The sequence below is a fragment of the Netta rufina genome (assembly GCF_964035555.1).
Source record: "Netta rufina genome assembly, chromosome: 4".
Lineage (NCBI taxonomy): Eukaryota > Metazoa > Chordata > Aves > Anseriformes > Anatidae > Netta > Netta rufina.
This window is the reverse complement of record NC_140127.1, coordinates 18,109,855-18,136,252: the sequence shown is the minus strand read 5'-3', so window position 1 is coordinate 18,136,252 and position 26,398 is coordinate 18,109,855. Positions and strand designations below refer to the sequence as shown.

At 39.7% G+C, this 26,398-nt stretch overlaps 2 protein-coding genes across 4 annotated transcripts in view; one reads left to right on the top strand and one right to left on the bottom strand.

Annotated features, from left to right (window-relative positions):
• VPS37A (VPS37A subunit of ESCRT-I) overlaps positions 1-8,502 on the bottom strand; it is a 15,637-nt gene extending 7,135 nt beyond the window's left edge. The window contains exons 1-6 of one of the 2 annotated variants that reach the window (XM_084285792.1): positions 8,133-8,502; positions 5,320-5,394; positions 4,338-4,452; positions 3,318-3,418; positions 2,142-2,361; positions 1,226-1,296 (exon numbers count right to left, since the gene is read on the bottom strand). In XM_084285792.1, coding sequence (XP_084141918.1) covers positions 1,226-1,296; positions 2,142-2,361; positions 3,318-3,418; positions 4,338-4,452; positions 5,320-5,394; positions 8,133-8,383 — 833 coding nt within the window. In that variant the 5' untranslated portion in view covers positions 8,384-8,502. Of the gene's footprint in view, positions 1-1,225; positions 1,297-2,141; positions 2,362-3,317; positions 3,419-4,337; positions 4,453-5,319; positions 5,395-7,568; positions 7,964-8,132 lie in introns of those variants that run through there. The other variant, XM_084285793.1, reaches the window with a different exon arrangement.
• Positions 8,392-26,398, top strand: CNOT7 (CCR4-NOT transcription complex subunit 7). 2 transcript variants are annotated; one of them, XM_084285795.1, is made up of 7 exons: positions 8,392-8,524; positions 9,022-9,227; positions 9,535-9,728; positions 12,610-12,771; positions 18,483-18,627; positions 23,072-23,182; positions 24,687-26,398. In XM_084285795.1, the coding sequence occupies exons 2-7, from the start codon at positions 9,111-9,113 to the stop codon at positions 24,813-24,815; spliced, it is 858 nt and encodes a 285-aa protein (XP_084141921.1). In that variant the 5' UTR covers positions 8,392-8,524; positions 9,022-9,110; the 3' UTR covers positions 24,816-26,398. The 2 variants fall into 2 exon arrangements, with proteins under 2 accessions (XP_084141921.1, XP_084141920.1); XM_084285794.1 differs by having other exon boundaries at positions 8,393-8,518.

Sequence of the window (26,398 nt, the reverse complement as noted above, 5' to 3'; positions counted from 1 at the left end):
AGAGGTGTCCCAAGCTTTGCTGATCAGCTCAGCTGTCCTGCAGTGGGCCTGTAACTGTGCCAGGCACAGAGACACACCTTTGCTCATTCTCACATGGACTATCTGTGCAGCCCCCATCTACCAAAGCCTTGCCACCTGTACTCAATACAGCTACTCAGCACAGCTGCCTTATCATCCATGACTTAAATACACTCGTGTTGCCAACAAATTCTAACACTCCAACTACCTTCTGAAAAGTCCAACTTTTAGTCTAGTCTTCCTGGAAGGAAGAGACTGGATATCAGCATTTTATTTCATTAAACAAACACCCCCCCACATGTTAGGGATGCTACTAGAACTTATAGCTGACAACCAAATTCAACACAGACCCTTAGGAAAGCATCCAGGAAAACAAACAAAAAACACGCAAGTCCTTCTCGAGAGAGGCTTTTTCCATTTTGAAAGGACAGCTTTTTTAATCAATAAACTACGATAACAGCAAAAAGACGAGAGACCAGAAAGAGAATAAACTGATGACCTAAAACTCTTTCAGAATTAATAACTAATTAGTAACCTCTTCAACCCCAGATAACTGATCAAGAAGGCTGTCTCACTAGATCTTAGCAAGCTGATGGGAACAATGATACAATTTCTGGATCATGACAAGATACATTTTGATGAAAACATTTGCATAATATGTGTATGAAGTATTCAGATAAGGAGATGACTCACCCTGGCACAGCTGGCAATTTACCACCTGGATTTATCTAACCCAATCCTGCAACATGTGCCAAGCTGCTCACAAAGTAGCCCACTGTTTACCTTCTGCTACAGTCCAGCATTTTAAAAGAATGTAACTTGTGAACCAATCTCAAATCCAGTTCCCTGTCCTTTTTCTTCCTTTCAGGAGTAAGCTCTTGAAGTTTCCTTCTACTGTATTAATGGCAGTTAAGCTCCTGTTGAGGCCCCAGAAGACAGTGGAATACTAGTAGCTAGAAAAAGTGTAAGCAAAGACTCTTTTTCCTGGTGTTGAATCCTAAAGTATTGTTCCTACTGAGAAAAAAACTAAACAAGAAGCAAATCTAAATAAAAAGCTAGCTTACTTTCTCACTGTACAGTTCTGATGACTGGTAGTTATTCTATTAATCATTTCTACAAAAGCCTTTCAGTAAAAAATACAGAATTATGACCAAAATCACACACAGCAGTAACTGTGGACTAGGGAGTTTGCCTTCTGAAAATTTACCTTAGTTCTGAAAGTTCTGGAAATGTATCAGGAATATCAGGCATCTTGTAAGTAAATCCATTTTGGCCAACCTAAATGGAAGTTTAGAAACGTTTAGTAGATTAAAAAAAAAAAAAAAAAAAGAACAACTTCTTAGTAGGTAAACTGATTAATCCAAAACTGGAGATAAATATTTATCAGTAACAAGTAGGAAAACCAATAAGCAGCTGTAAGCACTGTCTCCCAACACAGAAAGTCTCAGCTCAACCATGACAACAAAAATACTCAGGGATGTTTGAGGTGGCATATCATAAAATTATCTTCCTCCAAATTTGGCTCTTTTGTCTTGCTAAGTCCTCCATTTCTCAATAGACAAATGACCCAGGAAACACAGAGGTAGGAACACAGGTGTAGAACTCAGAGAACAAAGAAAAGAAATTGACATTCTGATCTTTTGCACGTCTTTCCAGCCCACCACTCACAAAAAAGTTGCTAGAAAAGAAAATGTCTTCATAGCAGGTAGAAATTTTAATTTACAAAACCAGAAAAGTATCCGCCAAGAAAAGCTTGTTTCCAAAGACAAGGTTTTATCCACATGATGAGAGAAAGACTAAACATTTACATATGAAGCTTTTTGAAGACACTCAAAAAATACTCCTCCCATGGTTTAGAGCAGTGTGCAAATATAGACACACAAGATCCATGAAGAGAAGCTATCTGAAGCAGGACAATGAGAAATAAATGCCTGACACTGCACATCGTTCTCACCAGATAGCTTTCGGGTAAGAAATCCTGTATAGAAAAGCACCTCACTTCATTCTCCTAGCACCTGCAAAGCAGTTCTGCACAGTCCTTTGATTTTTGTAGCATTGCCACGTGTGCCTTCTAGGGAACTTGCACCCAGATTAACTTAAGCAGCAAACCTCAATACACAGACCTGAAGCACCGCTTCTGCTGTTGGAACAGGTAATGGCAGGTCAGTAATCAAGCCGTAGGAGGGAGCAGCAGGCTTATCTGTTGCGTAGCTCGAAGAAACCGATTCAGAAACAGGCACAGCTGCCATTGTTCTGTTTGTTTCTTGAGGTGGGTATGGAGGAAGAAATGGAAACCCCTGAGGAGCAGCATATGGAGGCATTGCAGCTGGTTTGCTGTAAAGGCTAAAAACAACAGAAAACGTGACCATCAGCAAGCAACCTCTTACAGCATTTTCCTTATCATTTCATTTATAATTGCCAGACCACATACAGACAACACTGAATTTTTAAAAGACCATAAACTTTGCATTTTCTGTTCTCATTTACTTCTAACATTAGAAAGCCTGCTTTATGTATTATAGTACAAGACAGATACACAACTTTATTAAGCTATATCCTTGAAGAGCAGCCAAATACACACATGTGCATGCATAACTATAGAAAAGTACTTCTCAAAAACTTGTGAGAATGTAAATTTAAGTTCTTTATATCTTAAAGTTCTGCAAAATGCATCTGTATGATTCATTAGTTCTTATTTATGATATAGTATTTAACTGCTTCAGCAACATATCCAGAATTGCTTTTAAATAACATGAATTGTTTCTTAAATTCACAATTGCAGCAGCATCTGAACTGAGGATCACTGTCAGCCAAAAGAAGCACTGCTGTATAGACAAGACTGCAGTGTCTCAGGCCGCTTTTGCATATTTAGTACAATTATGTAAAACTATAGTTATCTATGTGCAACAGAAAACTACCTCCAAGCCTGGGAAATTACAAACAGAATACAAAGAAACAACTGCTCAGATCATGATCTACAGCAAATGCAAAATTTCATTTATTGTAATAATAATTACAATACTTGGCCATTTTCAGGAACATATAAGAGTTTGAAGTTGTGTCATATATGTATCCAATGAAATCTAGTGCTTTTAAAAAACATAGTGCCATCAAACATGCAATTGTGTAGATGCAAGGCATATATGTCACCCAACAAATCCACTATATTATTCCTGCTCCTGTCCTCCTAATACTTGGTTGGATTTATTATTTTTTTTTTTATTTTTTTTTTAATTTAAAAAGGAAAAGTTAATATACGTGGTTACATGTACACCGATCACCATGTTACACATACTTACTAAGGAAATGATGATGGGCTAGGAGCCAGAACTGGAGGACTCTTCCAAAACTCATCCAGTATACTTTGAACAATTTTTCCAAGATCTGAGTGCATTGTAAACTGGTATTAAAAACAAACAGAAACCAATTTTAAGCTACATGCAAAAGAAAAATCATGCCTGGAATTCTGCAGTTCCAACATACACTGAACACAGCCATTTATTACACGTGGCAGTGTGCTAGGTGATTTCAGAGATATACTGCCCAACGTAAACTATTTATGCAAGAGCTCCAAATTCTTTAAGTGACAAAGACACAGAATTGAACAGAAACTAAAGTGTTTTTTTTCTGCATATTCCATTATCAATGGAGAAACGAATAAATTCAACATTTCTAATGAACAACAAAAACTTAAGTACCCAGTTACATTTGAAAAAAATCAAATCTATAAATTAAGATTTAAATTTGAGACCAAAAGCATCATTAATTGTATCGTTCATAAAAAGTCACTCTAAAAAAACAAAAAAAAACAAAAAAACCAAAAAAACAACAACCTGCTCCCTAGCCCCCATCCCTGTTAGCAGAGGGGAGAAAAAAAAAAAAAAAAAAAGAGAACAGCATATGAAAATCCTGCATATTAGAGCAAAACCTTGGCATTTTTCTAACAGGATTAGGGTAGAAAGCACAAGGTTACAAAACAGTCCAAAACCATCTTTCTCCTTTATTTGGAATTCACTGTAGAGAAACAAGAACTGTGCCATTGGCATTAATAAAAAAAAAAAAAAAGAGATAGGAACTTTCTAAGTTGTAACAACTCAGTTTTAGCTATATGTAAAACTGTACTCAGTAATAGTAGTAATAGAATGAAGAGAGTATACTGAACAGTACTGAATTTATGTTTTCAGACTGAGGACACTTAAGAAGGATTAGAGTCAGCCCTAGACTTTTTTTTTTCCCCAGAAGTCCTGTCAATAATCTAGCACGACATAGTAAAATCGCTATTACCAGTAGATATATGTGAAGCTACAAATTATACATACGTTATTTATTAATGGCCCAGTCACATAAACTCCCTGCTTGTCCATTAAATGATGTCTCACAGGTGGGAAAACACTGATGACGGGTTTTTCCTGAGGAAACTGAGGTGGAAGCAAGCTGCAAATACAAAAGTAACCATTACTACAGCTACACCGCACGATCAAGTTTGCTTCAAGAAGGCTTCTTAGGCAAAAATAAATAAATAATTACAGAAACTATTAGTTACATAAATTTGCTCTTCTATGAGAACAGTTATAGAGAAATACATCATGAAGCGGGCACGGATTATTCAGTAACAAAACTGTAAGTCAGTAATATCACTTCAGAGATGCTGGAATACTAGATTCTCATGGAACTAAAGAAAACATTTACTGACTGTAGGGAGAACAACGATGCAATTACATCCACAGACAAAGGAAAAGCTATGTGTTGAGAATATTTTCTAATACAAACTATATTACTCTAAGGACAATGCAGCATAGCCTGTAAGAATATCATGCAAATTGACAATACTTTGAGGCTAAGTAATAAAAAGACGTGAACAGAATACCATCTGCATTTACCACAGTAAAGGAAATTCATAGGAAATGTTACAGCAAAGCACTTTCAAGTTACAGTCCAGAAGTTTCACTGGGATAAGAGTTAATACCACGAGTTAACAGCAGATTAATCAGCTACTGTTTGTTTTCACCTGCTGGGGACTCAAAGACATCTGAAATTTTCATTTTTCTATTACCCACTTTCAACTAAAAACACGTAGATAGCTTGGGAATTGAGCACAGCCAAATATAATTATGCTTTGAGCTTAGCTTCTGCCTCTTGTACAGAGCTAGTTTTACTTGGATTACTAAAACTACTAGTGCAAATCAGGGTTATGGTTCCTGAAATCAGTTATAAGATGCAACCCACTTATGTTCGATACTGTATTTTGTGAGAACAGCTTCAATTTTCAAAATGTGCATAGAGGTATCTTTCTCTACTTACATGTTAATGTTAATTGTCAAGTTGTTTACAGTGAAGGGCAGTCGGTATTCCACATCTTTCTGAATTTCTGCAATGCTGTCAAAGAAGAAATTGTTAGCATCCAGTCCGTGGTCAATATCACAGCCTTAGTACCTACAGCCTAAAAAAAGGCAGGACCTCAGACCTTTTTATTTAGCTTAGTTTTGAAAAGCCTTGTAACACTAAAATTAAAAACACTGGAATAAGTTAATACACTTCAGAATGCAATAATGAATAAGAATATTAAAGCAAAAAAATAGCAGCTGCAACCTTTAAACCTCAACGTTATCACAAGCAATGCAAGTATAGGCAGAGACATTGTGCTACCTACTTATCTTCCAAGTCAGCGCTACCAACTTATATTCCTCTTTGTACTGGCTTAATATATGAATCATATCAGTGCTTTCTTAACAGTTAAATCTTTTCCCATGAAACATTTACTTTAACAATGGTTTTATAACTGGTTCACAACCAGATATTGCTCCACTACACTGCTTACTAATCAGTTTTTAAAGCGTACACAGCAACACCGGGCTCACTTTCTTAATAGATGAATTTACTCTTTAATAGTATTTCTGTCTGCAACTCCTAAGTTCTATGCACTTATGCAGATATTTTAAAGGAGTTTTATCTGCAGAAGAGCTACTTGCCAAGAACTGGAAGGCCCTAATCCAGGGACAACCAAGAGACAGACCAGGCCCCCTGAAACCATCAAGCAAAGCAACACGCTCCTTTGGAAATCTTACGAGACTCGATTCAAACATACTTCTCATAACAGACCAGTTACTGAGACAAATCTCTAAAAGCAGCTGCATTAAGAGGAAGTTGATTTCAACATTCAGGGCACGCTCTGATTTGCATGCATAGCAGGAATGTTTTGAAAGATGGCATCCCAAAGAATGTGGAGGAGGAGGAGGTGTAGAAGCTCAGAAGAACGATTTCCAGACAACGTAAACACACTGAGGCTGAGATCAGGAAAGAAAGGGCAGAAAATCAGCTTCATCTGGTAATGTCCCAATCAAAACATACTTGAAAAGCAGACTGATTCCTCTTCCACGTATTTTTCCTGCTTGCACCTGGTTACTACATTCTTCTCCCTCACCCCTCTACAGCTCCCTTGTGAGGGGGAGAAAACAGCTGGAACTGGTAATCCTGGCAACTGGGTGTTTCCAGAAAGCCTCTTTTCTTTGCACCCACCTTCCGAAACAGCCCTCCATCAGAGTCCAGGGCTCTGCTACAAGACCCCCGCACAGTAACCATCATCAATTCGTTCTTAACCGCAGAATTCTCCCTGGAATCTCTCATGTGTGTTCCTGCACTACAAGGATCTGTCACGCTCTTAAAAGCCAGCTACAAAATCATGTTGAGCAGGGTGTATAATCATGTTCTCCTTACCTGGGCAACCCATAGGAACTGGGGAAGGAGAAGAGAAGCGGTAGGGAGAACGCAAGAAACCCAGGATCTCCCTGAGCTGCCCAAACTCTTGTAACCTCCTTTGAGCAAACCCTTGGAACAACAAAGCTGGTTGTCCCTCCCCCAGGTGGGAATGGGTACAGTGCAAAAACGGCACATTCTTAACTTTGGCTAAGACAAAAGCAAATACAAGAAAAGTATTTTTCTAATGCAAAAACAACCACCACCAAAACAACTTGATTTTGAGCTCCTAACACAAGAGATTTTTAATTAAATTAAAGCTACGTTAATGAAATTAAGATCACATGTACCAGGGCTTTTACTACCTAAAACAAACAAACAAAAAAAGTTAGCTAACTCAGGGAAACTATACCATGCTAAGAATTGTATTTCCAGCATTTCAGTTGGGTTACACTAAGATGAATGACAAAACATACATGTGAGACAAAAACACACTTCAGCAGGGGCCTGATCAACAGGTAACAAACCAGCCCAGCAAGCTGACCTTGGCAAAAAACTGATCACCTTTTTGGAGGATTTACCTCTGGGTGAGCTCATCACCCTGGTACAGTGAAAAGGATGAGAATAAAGGGCTAAGCAAGACTGGCACAATATAAATGTTTAGTTAGGTGAGCTGCTGCGTGGCTTCAGAAAGAGCTTCTTAGAGAAGCAATCCATTTTTCGAAAATATTTGTGAAAATGGCTCTGAACGGCTCCAAGTTTAAGCAAGCAACAATAACAAGCAATATTGTCATAGCTGTGCTTCCTGTGCGATGATTCAAAACATCAGGACAGTGAGCTGGCTGCAACTATCAAACCTGCAGGTGGAAGAGCTTCTCTGCAGTGAATAAGGAGCTTCTTGCTGTCTTTTCTCGTTACGGATGGCTTTTGGAGGCATCGATCATTCCATGTCAATGGAATGAAGTCCTAGGGCTTGCTCAAAACGTAACAGGGAAGAGGCGAAGCGTGGATCTCGTTTTAAAAGAAGACGAATAGCGATGAAAGATTAAAAAAGTCAGGCAAAACCGATGAGCGCAGAGCCAGCTGAAGTTCCCCAAGAGAGAGCAGGGCCTCGCTGCACGACGTGCGGCTGCTGACTGGGGAAGCAAAACCTGCGTGGTGCATGCGGGGAGCAGGCGAACAAAACAGGCTGCTGACAAATAACCAGCAATTAACGCTGGACGCCAACAAAGCAGCTTACAGGGCCGGCAGGGCTGCCACAGCACGGCTTGGGAGGGACCTTAAAGGCCATTTAGTCCCACACCCCCTGCCCTGGGCAGGGACCCCCTTAGCACCGGCTGCCCCCAGCCCGGCTCCGGGCACCCGCAGCCCTCCGGTGCCGCTCCCCCACCGCCCCTTCCTCCCCCCCGGGCCCCACTCACGCGGCGTGCGCGGCTCGCAGGGCCTCGATCTGCCGCTGCTTCTGCTGCTGGAGCCCGGTGCGGGCGGGCAGCGCCGCGGGGCCCCCGGAGGCAGCGCTGCCGCCGCCGCCCTTGGCGAGGGGGAACAGCCAGTTCATGGCGGCCGCCGCCACCGCCCCCCCTCCCCGTGACGTCACGCCCCGCGCGTCATCACCCAGCGCGGGAAAGAAGGAGGAGGAGGAGGAGGAGGGGAGGCGCGGCGGTGACGTCATGGCTTTGTGCGGCGGGGGGCGGCGCTCCCTGCCTGCTGCGCGCCCACTCGCGGCTCCGTGGCCGCCGGGGCCGCCGCGGGGCCTCGCAGCGCCCGGCCCGGCCCGGCCCGGCCCCTCCCGGAGACGGCCCCGAGGGTGAGGGTGAGCGCGGGCCCCCCCCCCCCCCCACGCACCGTGAGGCCGCGGAGGCCTCGCTGAGGCCGCCCCCGCAGCGGGAGGGAGGCCCCGCGCCGGCCGCCGGCCTCGCTGCGCTGCCCCCCGTGGAGGGGGGGGGGGGGTCGGGGCCCTCAGCGCGGCCTGGGGAGGGGCGGGGGGGAACGGGCCCGGTGCGCGGCCTGCTCGGGCCTGACGGCGGCCCCGCGGCTGGGCGCGTGTGGGGGGGGGCGAACGCCACGCTGAGCCCCCCGGGTGTCCCCTCCGGGCGTTGGGTTGAGGCCGGGGGGCGTCCGCTGTGCCCCTGTGTGCTGGGGGGGGGCTGCTGCTGGGCCTCACCTCGTGCTTTCGAAAGCTGCGGGGGGCTGGGGGCCGGGCCGTGCTGCTTCTCTGAGCCATTAAACGCCAACCACTGTGCGTATCCCTAAGCTTTTCTCCTTCCCCTACCTGAAGGATAAAAACCTAATGCTTTGTTTGTCTCTTAGGTGTAAAAAAAGGGAAATAAGGTCGTCTTTATGACACTGATCCTCAGTCAAGTGTACCTTTTGATGTATGGTCACTAAAGCCCCCCACTATGCCAGCAGCTACCGTAGACCATAGCCAAAGAATCTGCGAAGTTTGGGCTTGTAACTTGGACGAAGAGATGAAGAAGATCCGCCAAGTTATACGGAAGTATAACTATGTAGCTATGGTAAGCGGGCACGTGTGCTGTTTATCTAGGAAGTTGCTGTAAAAACCACAACGATTTCATTTGATGTTAGTAAATTGTACCTTACCGAAGTCATTTATCAATCTGTCTTGGAAAAAAACAATGGCATTTTAATGATGAATTAACGCTTAGACGTTAAGATTCTGATCTGTTACCTCCAAAAGCTGTGCTCAATCACAGTGTTCTTTAGCCATGAAATTATTCGAGGCTTGAGAGATGCTTTACTAAACCTGAGCGCTGTGAGTTCTTGTGGGTGTCTCTTGTTAAAGTTTTCCTTCTTTTCTTACAGGACACAGAATTTCCAGGAGTAGTTGCAAGGCCTATTGGAGAATTCAGAAGCAATGCAGACTATCAGTACCAATTATTACGCTGTAATGTCGACTTGCTAAAAATAATTCAACTAGGACTGACATTTATGAATGAGCAAGGGGAATACCCTCCAGGAACCTCAACTTGGCAATTTAATTTTAAATTTAATTTAACGTAAGTGTTAAATCTCTAATTACATAATTAGATGTATGGTTCTGACTTACTGATACCGAAAATGCACTACAGGCTGTAAAAATTTCAACTATTGTTATCTACCGATTGGTAAGCTTTATGCAAGGAGGTCTTTTGTCAGCCAAACGTGTGCTGTCTTGCCTCATTTGTGCGCTCTCTATCTTGCCGTTAGTAGTTTAATCAGAAACGCTAAACCGTTTCAACAGACGTTTTTAAATGATGCATTTATGTTCAGTGCAGAAGTTAGCTCTGCATTTTCATATTTAGCATTTCAAAGTACTTCTTCCTAAACATAGTTTGACTCCTACCAGTTGTTATAGAAGTGGCATGTTGTTTTTAATAATGTAGCAGCTTGTCTTGTGTTTTGTAAACAAACGTTGCTATTCATTACCCTGTTTAATTCTATAGTGGGTTGAAAGGGGATTCTTGATTTCAGAGCGTAATGCTTGCAGAGATTTCTGCTCCAGATTCTTTTTTTTTGGTGTGATATGGTGTTTGAAAAGCAAGCTTATTTTTCCTATCGGTCCGAGTAGTATTGTGACTTTGTTTCAGAACATGCTTTTTGTCAGTGATAAACGTGTAAGTACCAATGTGACTTTCCCCGCTGAATGAGACATGTATGTGGAGATCTAATTACATCTAGCAGCAGTTGACAAGGTTACTAAAGCAGCTAAAACAGTATCTTGACTGTTTTCCTAAGTAAACATAATTGGTCTGACAGGTTCTCATATGGCCTGATATAAGTATCAGAGCAAATGCTTCTCAAATTTAAATGTGTTGAAGGCTTGGGGATTTTTGGCAGCGTTACAGGCCGATCACTGGAAAACTTGATATACATGAGTTAAAATTGCAGCCTACAAAGGAAGTTTAGAGAACTGGCAGATAAAAAGATTCTTTTCAAAGTAGTCATGATTCTTATGAAAAAAGTCTGCTGCTGCCCCTCTTGATCTTCTTGCTTTTCTAAACAAGCAGTGCTGCGTCTTGTCACAGATGTGTTTGGTCTGAGGAAGAACATGCTCTTTTTAGTTTCGTTTGAAGCATCCCTTGAAAGAAAAGGAAGCACAGATTTGATATTTTGTTATCTCAACTTGTTTGGCCATATAACTTGCTGGATGGCAGTTACCTCTTGGAAGAATATGCTAATCCTGCTGAGTACAGGAGAAAGAGGAGGAGGAATGGATTAATAGCTTCCAAACTGTGATCTGGGAAGAAGAGCCTGGGTTATATTTTATTAATTTTCCGTGTTTCAAAGGTCTATGGATGTCAAGCAATTGAAAACAAATGTAGTTTTCCATCCATTTGTTCCGGATGCCGCATAGATAAGAAAGTTTAGCGTGGCCAGATCTAGGTAGTCAACTAACTGACTTGTTGTTAGTTCATTGAAGGGGTGAACTTTATTCAAAGCAGTAAGCTAGATAAGAGTGGCATGAAATATGAATATTTAGAACAGGAATGGAGAAATGACTTCTTTTTGTCTGATGCTAAACTTCCTTTTGGGAAGTGGCACCATGCCAAGTGTTCTGCTCCCAAAGCAAAACAGCTGTTGACTCTTCCTAGAAGAAGGCAATTTTTTTTTTTTGTCATTCTAGCTAGGTCTTGTCACTATGTATTTTTAAATAGCATAAACATTTTTATAAAATAACTATCCACCTGATCAGTGCAGAGCAACAAACAAGAATAAATTTAAAAAACATATATATATATATATATATAGGCATATAGGCCATGTTTGTTTTGGATGGGTTCTTTAATGTGTTATGGAAATGGACAGGTGTTAGGAAGCTGATGCCTTAAAGCTGGAGAGCTAATGAACAGCTGTGTGAAAGGGAGGAAAAAAGATCCAACACCTCTCCAGAACGTGTCTCTGTGTTCTGATGAACGATGACTTGCTATTAGGAAGTATGAAGCCTACAACTGATCTAACAGTCAGGTTTGATATATTGAGTTGCCTTGTCTGTTTAATTTTTGAGTATTTTTTCCATTAAAATCTGTACACTGAAGAGACTTTGCAGAATAGACTGTTGTGGACAGCAATATGAATATTGTCTAAGAAGAGCCACCTTTGCTTTTTTTTTTTCAGTTAAGCATTCTGTGTATTTCTAATGATATAGTTAATACTTCAGAGACAAAAAAGCTCTATCCATTTCATCACAAAATACCTAAGAGTCCACAACAATGCTAGTGACAAATGGAACAAAGACAGTGATAAAAGGGATCAAGCAAGGCGGCATAAAGGAATTTTTTTCCCTCTCCTGTTACGCAGGTCCCAGACCTGGCTGTTAAAGAAAAGATGAAGTTGGTGGTTTAGAGCAAAAATGGTAGGCTACCTGAACTTCAAGGGTTGAGTTGATAGGACAAGTACTTAATTTCCAGGTGTAGTGAGAGAAATTTTGATGAGCATGTGTCTAAATATTTATGCAAACTTAAATCACAGATGACAAGATGGGTGGAAAATATAGCACCTGGGATCTGGAGTATACTGCTCTTAGTTCCATAGCAGATGTTAGTGCCTTAACTATTATATGTATTTTGGTGCAGTTTAAGTAACAGATGTTGGGTAAAATACCGGTATTCATACACGTGTTTTTCTCTGTGGAGTTTGCAAAAGGGGAGCTCTAGGTGATAGGAAGTGGAGCAGGAACTAGGCTGTTGTTAAGGAGACAAGAACAGAGGTGCTAGGAATGACGAACTGTTAGTGGAGGTTAACAACAGCTGCGAAAATGGTTGTTTTTATAATAAACGTGGAATAAAGCCAAGTTGCTTCCCCTATTAAAGTCTGTGGAATGAATAGGAAAAAATGTTACCAGGTTTATAGTCACTGAGGTCTGTACATTTTGAAAATTTACTTCTTTTCTGTCTTTAGAGAAGATATGTATGCGCAAGACTCTATTGAGCTGTTAACAACATCTGGAATCCAGTTTAAAAAGCATGAGGAAGAAGGAATTGAGACACAATACTTTGCAGAACTGCTTATGACATCAGGAGTTGTACTTTGTGAAGGAGTCAAGTGGCTTTCATTTCACAGGTAAATTTTGCTTGTTAAATATTTGAGTCGCCTGTGTTGATGAATTCTACAGCTTAGATTTCGGATCTGGTGTCTCACGTGGTATATGTCTGCTAGTGTATAGTGTGTCTGTTTTGTTTGTTAAGTCTGAGAAATGTATTTCTGCAGTGATACATACAGCACTATTGTGTATTAAAAGAATAGAGCATGCAGGGTGGTAGTGATATTTTGTTCATAACTGATTACATTCTAACCAGAAAACCGAACTCAAAATACATTAAACTCCTGAGCCAGCAGGTGGCATTGTATCTTTTACTATGGCAGGTGTAACTAATGGTAACAGTGATAAAAGCAAACTACTTGTAAGCAGTTCTCTAGTAAATACGGTTTGTTTCATGGGAGGGACCTCAGAATTATTAGTGAAGAGTTTTATAAAGCACTTTTAAATTTGTTATAAGTCTCCTGGGAATCTTGGTAGATGAAAATCCTTCAGTTTAGAAGAAGAACCCTTGTAAGTCAGAATTCTGTCTGTAGCAATGGATATGTTTTACCATTCCTTCCATCGTGGGAACCTGGTCTCCAAGTAGAAATACAAATGACAATACTAAATAGCTGAATCTATCAAGATATACAAGACTTTCTGGTGTTAGTAAGATTTAAAATTTTAAAACTTAAGCAATAGTCATTGTACGTGCCAGAGATAATTTGCACTCTTTGCAGGCAGCAGTGCCTTTAGAGGCTCATTGCTTGTAACGCGTGTATGTTGACATCTTAAATGCTGGCTGCTAAGCAAGTCAACAAAGGAAGAACAAATGTTACAGCTTAAACTGGTAGTTTCTTTAGAGTCGTATTCTTGTTTGTTGTGCATGCCACATTGGTGGGTGGTAATCCGTAGATGACAAAACTAAGGGCAAAAAAAAACAACTCACCAAATTCTTCATCTTGAACAATTAAGCCTTGGACAGGAGAAATGCATGTGAAATCAGAGGTACGTAAGTCACTAAGCAACCCCAAAATACTGATTGCTTTAGCAAGGAATGTAAGATAATGGTAGAAAGTTGCACATTACCAGGAAAGTGATTCTCCACTTTCCCTGGTGAAAGGGGAGAAAAAACATACACCAAAAAAATAGTAACAACCCCCTCCTCAATTCCATGTGAATACAGACTTAAAAGAACAAGAGGCTTTTTCTTCCTGGATGCCTAGGAAGGCACGTTATATACATTTTGACACCTAGCAAAGCGATGGTGCTCTGTATGTAACTTTGTGGCTTTATGCTAAGAAGTAGAAAGGTTCAAAGGATTGCTGAAAATAATAGAGAAGGAATTTTGTATGGGGCTGCTAGTACCTGAGATTTGTTGTTCTGAAATTGCTAAACAGTGACAATTTCCAAAGAGGTTGTAAGCCTTCTGTGCATGCTGAACAACTGCTGCCAGCTGTTTTAAAGAAACATGCTGGTTTTTCATTCAAACTGTTGCTGAATGCTGAGGAATTCATAGCTTTGGCTTGCTTAGTAGAAACATTATTTCAGCTAGACTGACTTTAAGCATACTGAAAGAGGATCTTGTTGCCTAATCTGCTTACAACATCTTCCACTCATAGCTGTCTTGACTCACAGTGTGACTCCAAAATAATCTTACTTTTGCTATCTTGCTACTATGGCAGCACCTTTGGGAAAATAGTGGAACAAAAGTGCCATGAACTGTGTCAAAATAACTAGAAATGCTGAATCAGTTTCGAATTAAGTTTCTTTCTGCTTCTTAAATCCATTATTATATGTGTATTTATGATTTACACATGACTGCAGTTAAAAAAAAAAAAAAAAAAAAAAAGGATGGTTCAGGAAAAGAGCAGGGGTTCACATTAAGCCTGTAACAAGTGTTTGAACAGAAGCTGCCATGTAGAAGCAGCAACACCTGCAAAACATTGTTTGTCCAGCATAGGTTATTAACTTTAAGGAACCAGTGTAAGCTATGCTAATACTAGCAAAAGACCAGGAGACGTTTTTACACCAGGTATTCTTTTTAAAATGTAATTATGATTTTGTGATTCCTTAATAGTGCTATTGGACTCGATGATTCTTATGTGTCCCTTCCAACTCGGGATATTCTGTGATTCTATACTGGTGGAAGTATAGTGCAAACTGCACTAATGGCATTGTTAGTAGTGCAATTTGCATCGCGTTTCTGGGATAGCTTTGAAGTTCATTTGTATCTGCTAAAAAGAGTTTTTTCTTATGGATTTCACTGAAAATGTCTTCAGAAATCTTAAGGTGTTCTAATTCCAGCAAATATTTGACAAACAGTGATTGTCTGCAACTCTGCTTGAAGTCAGAGTGTTTGAGGCTTTCGCACTTGTCGAAGCACGCTGATGTTATCTTAAGCACAAAAACGTGGAGTAATAGGTGAAATTCTGGGGATGCGAAGACTTCAAATAGCTATGAAATGACCACAGGTCACCAAATGTGCCACAAAAGAATAGCAAGCAGCTGTTTATAAATATACCTTAGATTGCTTGTGTTTGTTTTTATCGGTGGAAGCTTTAACATCTTGACAGCTTAGTTCAAAATCTGTTTTGTGTCTATTTCCATGCAGTAGTTTATTGAATAGTGTAAAGATTGTGCATGATAGTTGCTGGCAGTGCCCTTACTTGTGCTTCCTCAAAAAGTTTTAATTACTACCAGCCCCCAACATTTCTGGGGTCTCAGAGTGAGAGGTTGTGTTTTGGTGGTGTTTCACTTCCCGGTGTTCAACTTTCTGGAAGTCACACATTTTTTTCTAATCTCTTAAAGTTTTCCCTTTGTTTTCCGTCTGCATTTGATGTAGCTGCTTTTGCATCCTGACCTATTGGAAAATCTCTGTGTATCTACAGTTCTGTCAGGCATGAGAGAAGAGACTTTTTGTGCTGTCACCAGTTCTTACATACTGCAACTTCATAAGAGACCATGTTATTTTGTGTGTGTGTGTGTGTGTTAAAATGTACTTGGGTTGATGAGAGGGAGGGCAAGTACAGAGTTCATAATTCTCATCACAGTCAAGAGAGCTGTAGATACCTCATGGTCTAACCAGTTACAAAACACAAGGGCTCAAATGCAGGTTTTTGGGTGCTTGGTTTACTGACGGGCTGAAGTGTTGAGTGACCACCTGTGTGCAGCCTTCTCCTTCTACCTCAGGAGACACTGTGTATATGCCTGTTAACCCAAATGTTTGGGGGCAGTTGGAAAGTTCCTAGCCATTGCATTTCATTAATCATTTGTGTCCAACTGCTTCTAGTAAAACTTAATTTGTTGGCTTGTTTCTGAGTGAATTTGTAGCTAGTTATAAAATGAAATCTTTTTCAGCCCTGTCACCTTTTGGTTTATTTCAGAGGCTGTTTGTGCTTGTGTAAAGTTCATTGCGAATTGGCTATCTGATTATCTTTTTTCTGGATAATAAGGGAAAGGAATAATCACATTTGATCTTTTCTTGATGGTTTTGTTGCCTAGAGCCATCCAGATTGATTGAGTAACAGTGGTTGTAAGTGTGCTTATGGTGCTCTATAGCTCCAGGGACTGTGGCTAGCTGCAGTTGCTAACTTCAAGTGATTATATTAGAAACGGTGAAAGCTCTTTAAGGAAAGGAAGTTTCTGTGCTCCAGGGTATAAGCCAACCACTAATTGTCTGTTAGAGCATTAGAAGAAAACTTCACTAATGAGCAGGTAATTACATAATTGCTCATTGTGGACTTTCCTACCCTTCTGTTAACAATTTAGCAGTGGCCACTCAAAATGTTTTTGAACTGAATATTACCATAGTCTTGAACTGGAGTGACCGTTCTTACGTCTGTGTAAGTTTAGGTGACAGGAGCATATTAAGCCCTAACAGTGTGCTAAAAGATTATGTGAATGCCTTAATACTGCATCATGAGCAGTAAAACACAGTTTTGTGTTGTTTTATATGAACACAATGAGACTAAGTGCAAGCAGCTGGAACTTAAGGGATGTGGAAGAGAATTTGGTTGAGCTGACTAAATCTTAGCCCATGTTTAGGATCCCAGAATGGATATCTGATTGAATGCTGCCCTATAATAGAAGGGTAATCCTGTCTGTTAAATAAATCCACTGTTCATGTATCCTGTGCCCTCTTTCTGTGTGAAGATGCCAAAATGAATGTGTCTGCTACAATCTCCAGAAAATAAATAAATATATATGTATATATAAAATTCATCATAATTGCTAATTTATGGTAGCCTGCTCCCTCTCAATACAAACACTAAATGAATCCTTTGGCTTTTCTTACAGTATTTCCTTCTTCATAGAATTCAGAAGTGTTTGAGAACATCCGTTTTCCAGTAATCCAATCATATCTTTTTTTGGAAGGGCCAAATACTTTTTGGAACAGGAGGGGCACAAGTATTGTTTTCTTCACATAAAAAGTTTTGATACAGATGTTTTGTGTGAGTCACAAGGATGACATGCCAGGAATTGAGGGCATTAGTAAGTAAGCTCACTAGAGAGGAGAGCTTAGTCTCTTGAGGAGTGAGAGTCTACTTAATCTTGAAGAGCATGTTGTTGGTGTGTTTTTTTTTTTTTTTTTTTTTTTTTTCTGCATCCTTCTAAACAGCCTCTGTTTTGCTAATGTCTTTTTTTCCTTGTCCTATAGAACAAGGAACAGGCTTTATGCTGATACAGACCTCCCTCTCTTCCCCTCCCAACCCTGCTGCCATAGGTGACCTAATAAAAAATTAGCGCATTGGAAAGCCCCTTGGGAAGGCTGCAGTCATTTGTATCTTGTATTAATGGACTTGTAGGAAACAGTCTAGTCACTCTTCGTGTGTTCAAGACTTTCTACTTTGGTCTAGAAACTTGTAAAATCAAGGGGATGTAGAGATCTTCGTCATATACAACAGATACAAAAAACAATCCTCTTTACCCTGAGCAAGTAAGCTAAGTACTTAAGCCTTCCTCAGAAGTCAGGGGTCTAAGTGGGTGCTAAATATCTGCAGGGTCAGCAGTACACCGCTCTTTGCTGATTTGTGGCTTTGGTATCGCTCACCTCACAGTTAAAGCTGAAAGGCCCAAGTCAAGATTTGTCCATGTTGCAAAATTACTGGCTTTGAGCGTGATTCTCATTCAACCAAGAACAAACACGACAATGTCGACTGGGAATTTGGAACCTATGGTGGCCACCCATTCACTTGTAATGAAAGTTGTCAGCTGTCTAACTGGGCTGATTTAATTGGGGAAAGTTGAAAGACAGCCCTCTCTTCGGCACTGCTGAGGATGAACTTCACCTCCAGGCATAAAAATGCGTTGGCTCTTGTGGAAGCTAATCCTTCCTTTGGATTTCAGAGAACTGTAAAAGTCTTTTCCTCTCTTTCTGCTTGTAGAGAGGAACTCCAGTCCAGGGAACCAGCTAGGAGTCTTCTGTTTAAGTTCTTGTTACCAGCTGAAGCTCCATCAGCACTACCTTGTTTCAGGGTTTGGAGAAGCTCCTACAGGCAGATTTTTAGATTTTATTTTTTTTTTTCTTCTTCTTCTTCACTTGGCCTCCTTGAGACTAAGTTAAAATGTTTTCTCTGGAAGCTGCGATGAGGCCATTTACATTATGGCTTAGTCTTTTTTAAGAGTCTGTCTAAATTGCATTGCAAATAGGCAAAATGCCTTCCTTTTAACACGTAATGGTCTTGATATTGGAAGTGAAAAGGGTGCTTTTAAGTTATTTGACTGTATTGTTTTTCTTGTCAATTTGCAGTGGATATGACTTTGGCTATCTAATCAAAATCCTGACCAACTCCAATTTACCTGAAGAAGAGCTGGACTTCTTTGAGATACTGCGATTGTTTTTCCCTGTCATCTATGATGTAAAGTATCTCATGAAGAGTTGCAAAAATCTGAAGGTAAGTAATCTGTTAATGGCTCAGAGCCAACTTTTTTGGGGGGGAGATACTTACTTACTGATACAAACTTAGGTTCTGTATTATTTTCTTTTTTTTTTTTTTAATTTGAAAATGCCATTAATCAGCATTGTTCTCTCAAACTTTGTGTGTTTAGTATGAAAGGCTATTGGTAGAGACAGACAGGCAGGAGCACATGATAACTTTTATAACTGCTTACTAAACAATAGCACAATGCTGCTAGGTTTATAGCTATGTCCAGCCTTTGTTGCTGGATGATAAACCAACATTTAGAATTAATCCTTCACTCCCTGAGCCATAAGAACTGATGGGTTTCACATGCTGTTATTTCCTCATTGTGCAGTCCATTAAATGGCTGTGGTCGTCTTTACAAAGGTCATTGCAACCATGATGCTGTGCAAGCCTCTTGGGAAGAGGAGTCGAGTGAAGAATGTTTAAAATGGTCCAATAAGGAAAAATAAAGAACAGCGTACGCTCAGGAGCAACATGCGACTTCTAGAAAAAATGCAGTACTAGAAATTAATCTCTCGTGTCAGGTCATTGGGGCTGCTAATTGGCTTACTCTATCATAAAATTTGGAGACTTAAGTGGACTGGAGAATTAATGGAAACTAACTATGTTGAAGGGGAAGACAGCAAAGCGAAAGATGCTACAGATGTTAACAACTTTACTTGCCAAAGAACTGTAAGAGCCTGGACTGCTGCTGGAATGAGGCACGTCGCTCATCTGTGGCAATACATGACTTGCTGCTTTTTTGGAAAGTAACCTGATCTTTTAGGCGTTCTTAATAAGAATCCGAAGAAAAAAGAGAGCACTGACTGTAGTACAACTAGATCCTAAGGAATGGCTTTCCACTTCATCATGCTAACCTAGTGATCTGCATGGGTTTGCAGTCCTCTGTGTCTTCAAGAAGCATGTCACTTTTATATAGTACCCTAGTTGTGTGCAAAGTAAGATGTGCAATTCCCTTTGTTAACCAGATTGATGCTGGAAATGGAGATCTCCCTTCTAGTTAGTAAGAAAAGTTTATTTACCTGTGTTCGTCCAGTTATTGGTATAATCAGCTGGGCAAACGGTTGGTTATTATGGAACATTTGAGAAGTGATTTTTTTTTCTCCACAGAGACTAGAAGAAAAAAAATAAATGTTACCATTTAGGTGCGTTAAAGGGGTAGGGGTAGTGAACCCAGCAACAACATAAGCTTCTAATTTTCTCACTCCTAGGAAAGGAAAGGAAAGTACCTGATATATTTGGTGGTGGTCAAGAACAGTATGTATGGTCTAACTCTAATGACCTGTATTTCCTGTCATTTAATTAAGATAAATATAGTTGTATGCAACTTGCATTGCTTAGAGATCTGGATGTATTTTGCAAGATAAGAAAAACCTTCACAAGTCTTATTTCAGTGCATCTTAAGAAAAGGGATGATTTTTTGGAGTTAAATATGTAGTCTGCTTTCTTGCAGTAAATCTTAATCCTAACCTGCAGACTAGTCATGAGAGGAGGGGAAGGGCTGTGGACTACCCTACTCCTCTAAGCACCAGCAATGAAATGACTGTGGGACTTGTACCATACTGAGTGCAGCTTTCTGAAACACGTTGCTAAATGTTCTGCCTTGTGACTCTAAAAATGCATGTTCTTTCTCCAAAAGTATGTCACATTCAATCTCTATTAAACGGCAGAGAATTGAACTGCTGTGCAGTTGTCCTTTATTGACTTGTCTAAGTTATTTTCATACAGAAGTCACTGACTTGCTGTAACTTGTCCCTTGTGCCTCCTCCACCATGCCCCACACATCCAAAAATGAATTTTTGGCCTTGAGAAGAGAAAAATGCTTGAGGATTTAGAAGCTGTTCTTGTGGGATTAAGGTAGTTATGAATTTACAGTCTGTTACTCAGATGGACACGAGTGTATTTCAGTGGCACACAGTTGGGACTTAACTTGAGACGTTAGTGTAGTATAGGTTAAATTCTTGCTTGGTCTCTAAAAATCTTTTTATGTAGACAATTTCATATGTTTTTACAGTAATGGCAGCTCTAATAAAGATGTGTAGACCTTTTTGTAAACTTGTTTTTAATATGTGGGTTTGTACAGAGCAATGAACTCGTAGAATTGCCATGAAAATTGAGTTTGAAATGCAGTTGACTGTGGTCATGTACATTTTTGTGGCCCTTTTCTTGGAAGACTGATACTCTGAAAAGCTGGAATTTTTTATTTATCAAGCGGAAGATGGGATCTAATGCATACCTTGTGAATCATTTTAGTTTCATTTTTGTTTTGAGTCCCTTTCTATCATCCTCCTCCCCCAGTAACAAGATATTCTTATCTGGAGTTCAGAAGTCCTGAAAGAGAATTTCAGTAGCCTAATAATCTGTGGACACAGCTGGGTTTTATTCTATAATTCCTGACCAAGCAGTGGTCTCTCCTACAAGTGATGAATGCTATATTTACAAATAGATGTCATTAAAGGTGCTATTTTCAAAGCAATCTCCTGCGGGCTGCTGTTCCTGTGAATTTTGAACTACCATGTCTACGTTGCAGAGCATGCAGCCACTGTGTAAATACTGTTGATTTCTAGTATTGGGTGGTTTTTCTTCCAAGCTATTTGAAGCTGGTGTAGTTGTACAGCTAGCAGACTGTGATGATAAGTTACAGCTTGAGAAAGGAGAGAGTTTATAAGCAGCAAGTGGTGCCTTGAAAAGGGTGCAGGCTTAACTGCTGTTGCTAACTCCAGTACCTAATTACTGGGAGTTAGAAAGCAGAGGACATTGGGGGCTAATTACTGGGAGATAGAAAGCAGTTGTTTATCTAGATTATCTGTATAGACTAATTCTCAAACTTATGCAGACTATATTCATACCATTCGAGCTAGAATAAATCTAAACATCCCTGTACCAGCTTCTAGAGTTGGTTACTAGCTGTTACTTTGGAATGTTTTTACTGAAGTTGCCATTTTTAAAAGGAAACAAAAACCCAAAGCTATTGTCTTGAAACAGGTTAAGGGCAAGAGGACAGGCTGCCTCAGATAGTAGGTAGTCTTTATTTAAAATCATTTCCACTCTGCAACACTTCTAGCTTGCAGAGCTTATAGTAGCATTAGGGTTCATCTTTGGTTTCGATCTCTGTAGACCTTAAAGCATGTGCCATGTGCTTTAGTCTGCTTCCAGTGGCTTTATGATGTAAAGATTTAATAAAATAAAAAAGCTGTGGAAAATTGCATTCCCACATCTTACTTAGCTGCCGTTTACAATTTAACACAGTTGAAGGATAGACATATCTGTAAAACCAAACGCATCTCTGACAGGTTTGCTTCTGCAAGTGGTTTTTACCATTTTGGGGTGCTAAAATGAAGACTTGTATAGTCACTGTGCAGTTCGGGGGTAGTTTTTCCACAGAAGTTGAGCTTAATGGAAAATGAAATGTTTCAAAACTGCAGAAGCTTTACCTTTAAAAACAGCTAGGTTTGTAGCGATGTCTGCACCTTCATAATGTGTTCTTTTAAACCATGTATCAACATTCAAACCAATTACTGTTGTAAATGATTCCCTCTTTGTATGTGAGGTGCCTATATCCTTTTTGTAAGAGGTAGGCTTCATTTTGCAGGTGATACGGCCATTAAATATACATTTCTAAGAGAAAAGTGACTGTCTTTGGCTTTTCTTGTCTTGGAAAACAAGCTACAAGATGATAGCTTTCTTTTTTGTATGTTTTTTTTTTCCCCATACCCTCTTACAGCAGTTAATGAAACAAACTTTAAAGAGGTGTGTAGAGTTGGAGTGGGTGCTCTTTTCCTCCTTTTCCTTTTTTTTAAACTCTACCTCCTTGTTTCTAAATGCCTGCTGTGTAACATTTTCCTGGACTCCCTGTAGCTTTCTAGATACTTAAGGATGCTCTCAGTTTTTTGTAAAGGGAAGTGAAAAACCCTCAACTTAATTGTTGAAAGGTAAGTGGGGAGAAAAGTCAATTTCAGAGGAAGCCTAGATACTTTATCTGAGCGCCTCATTTGTAAGTACTTGAATCCTTCTGTTTGTAGAACATTATTTTTACCTTTTAAACTTTCATTCAAATAGAAGGGTTACAGGAACACCTTGTATTGTTCTTCAGCATTGCCAGTCCTCTTGATGCCTTAAAGGATTTGTTTTGTTAAGTAGCAAGATATGTTTACTGGACAGGTTGGAACAAGAAGCAGTAGTAGTTTTGTTGCTTTATTTAAGCAACACTGACACAGAACTTTAATGCAGCTCTTGATACTGAAATGTGGATTCATCAGGTGTGTATCTGTCTAGCATAGTGCCTGCTCATGCTTCATGCAAATGTTAAAATATATCTGAAGTTGTATGTCTGGTGTAACAGGTTTTCCCAAATACCGATAATCAGTTTTCAAATTTGAGTTCTGCAGCAGTTAACAAATGTTTTCTCTTTCAGGGTGGATTACAAGAAGTGGCTGAGCAGTTAGAGCTGGAAAGGATAGGACCACAGCATCAGGCAGGATCTGATTCTTTACTCACAGGAATGGCCTTCTTCAAAATGCGAGAAGTAGGTGGATGTATTGGTTTTATCTCCATAGTAGTAACTTGCTCTAACAGATGGAATTGCCGATTCTTTGCTGATGGCTGATAAGTCTGATGTATTTTAAAGAAGTCTCTAAGGGGCTTCAGGGGTCTCTGCTTTCTTGACAGATACAAGACTGTATTTTTGCCAGAGTAAGGGATTTTTTTTTCCCCTTTCCTGTTCTGCAAAGTTTCTTAGGTGGTTGTTGCAGTGGAGCTGCTAGAGCCAGCCTCCTTTCTGAGTGACTGTACTCAGGCTGCTTTTTGCAGACCTGCTTCTCAGTTGTAATACCCAGCCAGTGTGTGCTGCTGCTTGTGACAGGCCTAGTGCCAGGGAAAGAGCAGGTCTGTCTGTGCTAGCCACTTCTGGTGTGGGTATTCTAAATACTGACTGACAGGCTGCTGGGGAGAATGCCCATGCACTGTTCATCTTGAGTTTACCATGCATAAGCACAGATAAACTGAGTTTCTAAAAGATTATATATCAGTTATTTAAAGTCTTACAGAAATGGAAGTTAAGTCTTACAAGCTTTGCATATCATTGCTACTTGTCTGCATACAATAGGAAGATACTAGGACATTTTTCATGAAGGGGCTTTGTCTTGAAACAAGTTGCACTGGACAAATGCTAGGACATCTGAATGTGGGATCTGTCAGGGGACTGTTTTGATATGGTAAATGACACCAGGTGACGAATGGCAAACATTGTCTTTTAGTAAGGTTTAGTACAGGGATGTAGAAGCCTCAGCATCCAGTAATCTGGCCTTTTGTATAAAGAAGAAACTGACCACAAGTTTCTGACAGCTGCTAATGAGATAAGTGAATAATAAGTGCTGTGGTTCAATCTGCTTTGCTCATCGTAACGCTCTGTTCTGCCTCCCCTGAAACTGTTAACATCGTTGAGCAGGTCATGGGCTGCAGAAGAATCTGTTTCTGGTGTGATCCAAGCATCGTAGCATGGTGCTGCTAACTGTATCATTATTATTTTACTCTTGAATTTGAAACAACATCCAAAGCAAATAAAGGGAAGGTATCTGATAATCATACCTAAAATACTGACTTTCTAGTTATTTTTTTAGAGAAAAGGTTCAAACCCATAATCATTTCTTTAAAATGCAGGTTTTAACATGGCAAATTACCTGCTTGACTTTGTCTACCCAAAGCCTCTTATTCATGGAAGTAGAATTCTGGGGTTTTAGTGAAAATCATTTGTTTAAATAAACAAAAATGGATTATGATGATTTTTTTTTCAGTACTTCCAGAGATTCTTTCTAAATACAGCATTTCTACAGCATTACTAAGGACGGCGTAGTGCAGAGATAACTATACTTAGTGTGCATTTTTAAAGCCTTTTCAGTTGAGTTAATTGTTTAGCAATGTATGTGTAAGTTAAAAATTTAGTTTTAAAAAGTGTTTAAGCCTTTCTGTAGTTCTGTTTGAACTTGGCCTTTGCTTTGGCAATAATTTGTGTCTTTCTTTTCACACTCCAGATGTTCTTTGAAGATCACATTGACGATGCCAAATATTGTGGCCACTTATACGGCCTTGGTTCGGGGTCATCTTATGTACAAAATGGCACAGGAAATGCTTATGAAGAAGAAGCCAACAAACAGTCATGACATGAAAGGAAAGGCCATCTTTTTGAGCTCCACATGCTTGTATATAGGTTTTATCTCTGGTTGAACCCCTTGGACAATAAGGCTTTTTTTTCCCCCTTTCTCGGCACACTTTCTTTTCTGCCTTTCTATGTACTAAATCTGACTGTTGCTATCACAGATTTTGATCTTAATATTGATTGATATGTATAATTTTATGGGTTACTTTTGGAGTCATAACTAGCCCATTTGTAAAGACGCACGTGTAGGATCAGTGTGGCAGAGAGAAGGGGAAAGCTAAATCAAAATGAATAGTATGGTAAACTTACTTATATTGGTCTTTGGTCTTATTTTTTTTTTCCTCTTTCCCCTCCCTTATCCAAATTAACTCGCACTGATTGTAACTAACTTCCCCATTCATGTCTGTTCCTTCCAGTATGCAGGCGTTTTAGCTATTCAAGATTGTGGACCATCAGATTTGCACTTTAGAGGGCGACTGACTCAAATCCTCTGCTTTATTTCAAGTTTTGTTTTTTTTCTCTTGCCCTCAGATAGAAAACAATCATCTTCCGAGCTCAGCAGCTTCACACTGTATTTCCATGGTATCTTAACCCATAGAACATGATTTATTTGCTGCGTAATCTGCCTTTGTTCGAGCAAAAGAAACTACTGAAATCATAGTAACTGCTGTTATTTTACTAGTGTTCAGTCGTCAAACACATCCTGCACGTGTCAACTGCTGGTTGGCTTGCTGCTTTAGAACCGCTCTGTGATGAGGGAAAGAAGCTTGAAAAAACAGCTTTACACCCTTCAGGAAAAAAACAGCTTTGGCTTTAGCATTTGGCCATTCGAAGGACATTGGAATAGTAGGAATTTTGTAATGGCACACTTCCCTTGATTAACTTCTAGCTTTTATTCTAGTAATGTTATACCCCAAATATTTTTTATGAATTCATATTTATTAAATACATGATTTGATAAATTTTGAATCAGTTTAGATAAAGATAAAACCCAAAGATCTGAAAAAAATACTATTTAATTGAATTATTAAATTAGGACAATTAAATCGTGCTCTTCTGTAGCCGATACAAAGACAGCTGTTGCAGATACTTGTTGTAAAACAACAAAGTATAAATAACTTAGAGCTAATAAACTTACCTGAGGAGTGTAATGCTAGTTTATTTTTGAGTGTATCTTAGCAATATATTTTAGATACATTGTTTTAAAGGACCCTAAAGGATGTTCTTAACTCTGCATACCCTGTGTACAGAGCAGTTGTGCAGGAAGGATTTTTGGTATTGAATAGCTAAATACTAGCCTGAAATGATGGAATGTGCGACATTGTGTGCCTGTGTTTGCGTGCGCGCGTATGTGTGATCAACACAGAAATCAATAGTAGAAAAATCTCCAAATGTTCGCCAAATTACTCTGTTTTACCTTGTACTTCAGAAAAAAAAACCCACAACACCAAACACCTTTTTATCATTGAGTTACGATGATGTAACTGGGTGGTCCTTTTTAAACAACAAATAATTTGCATAACAGAGGGTATTTCTTTTTAAAGCTTTTGTAAATAAAGGCCTAAAAAATGTTTTCTTACATAACAA

Coding starts and splice junctions, on each gene's coding strand:
- CNOT7 (XM_084285795.1), top strand. CDS start 9,111: ATGCCAGCAGCTACCGTAGACCATAGCCAAAGAATCTGCGAAGTTTGG. Junction 9,228..9,534: donor AGTATAACTATGTAGCTATG/GTAAGCGGGCAC, acceptor CTTTTCTTACAG/GACACAGAATTTCCAGGAGT. Junction 9,729..12,609: donor AATTTTAAATTTAATTTAAC/GTAAGTGTTAAA, acceptor TTCTGTCTTTAG/AGAAGATATGTATGCGCAAG.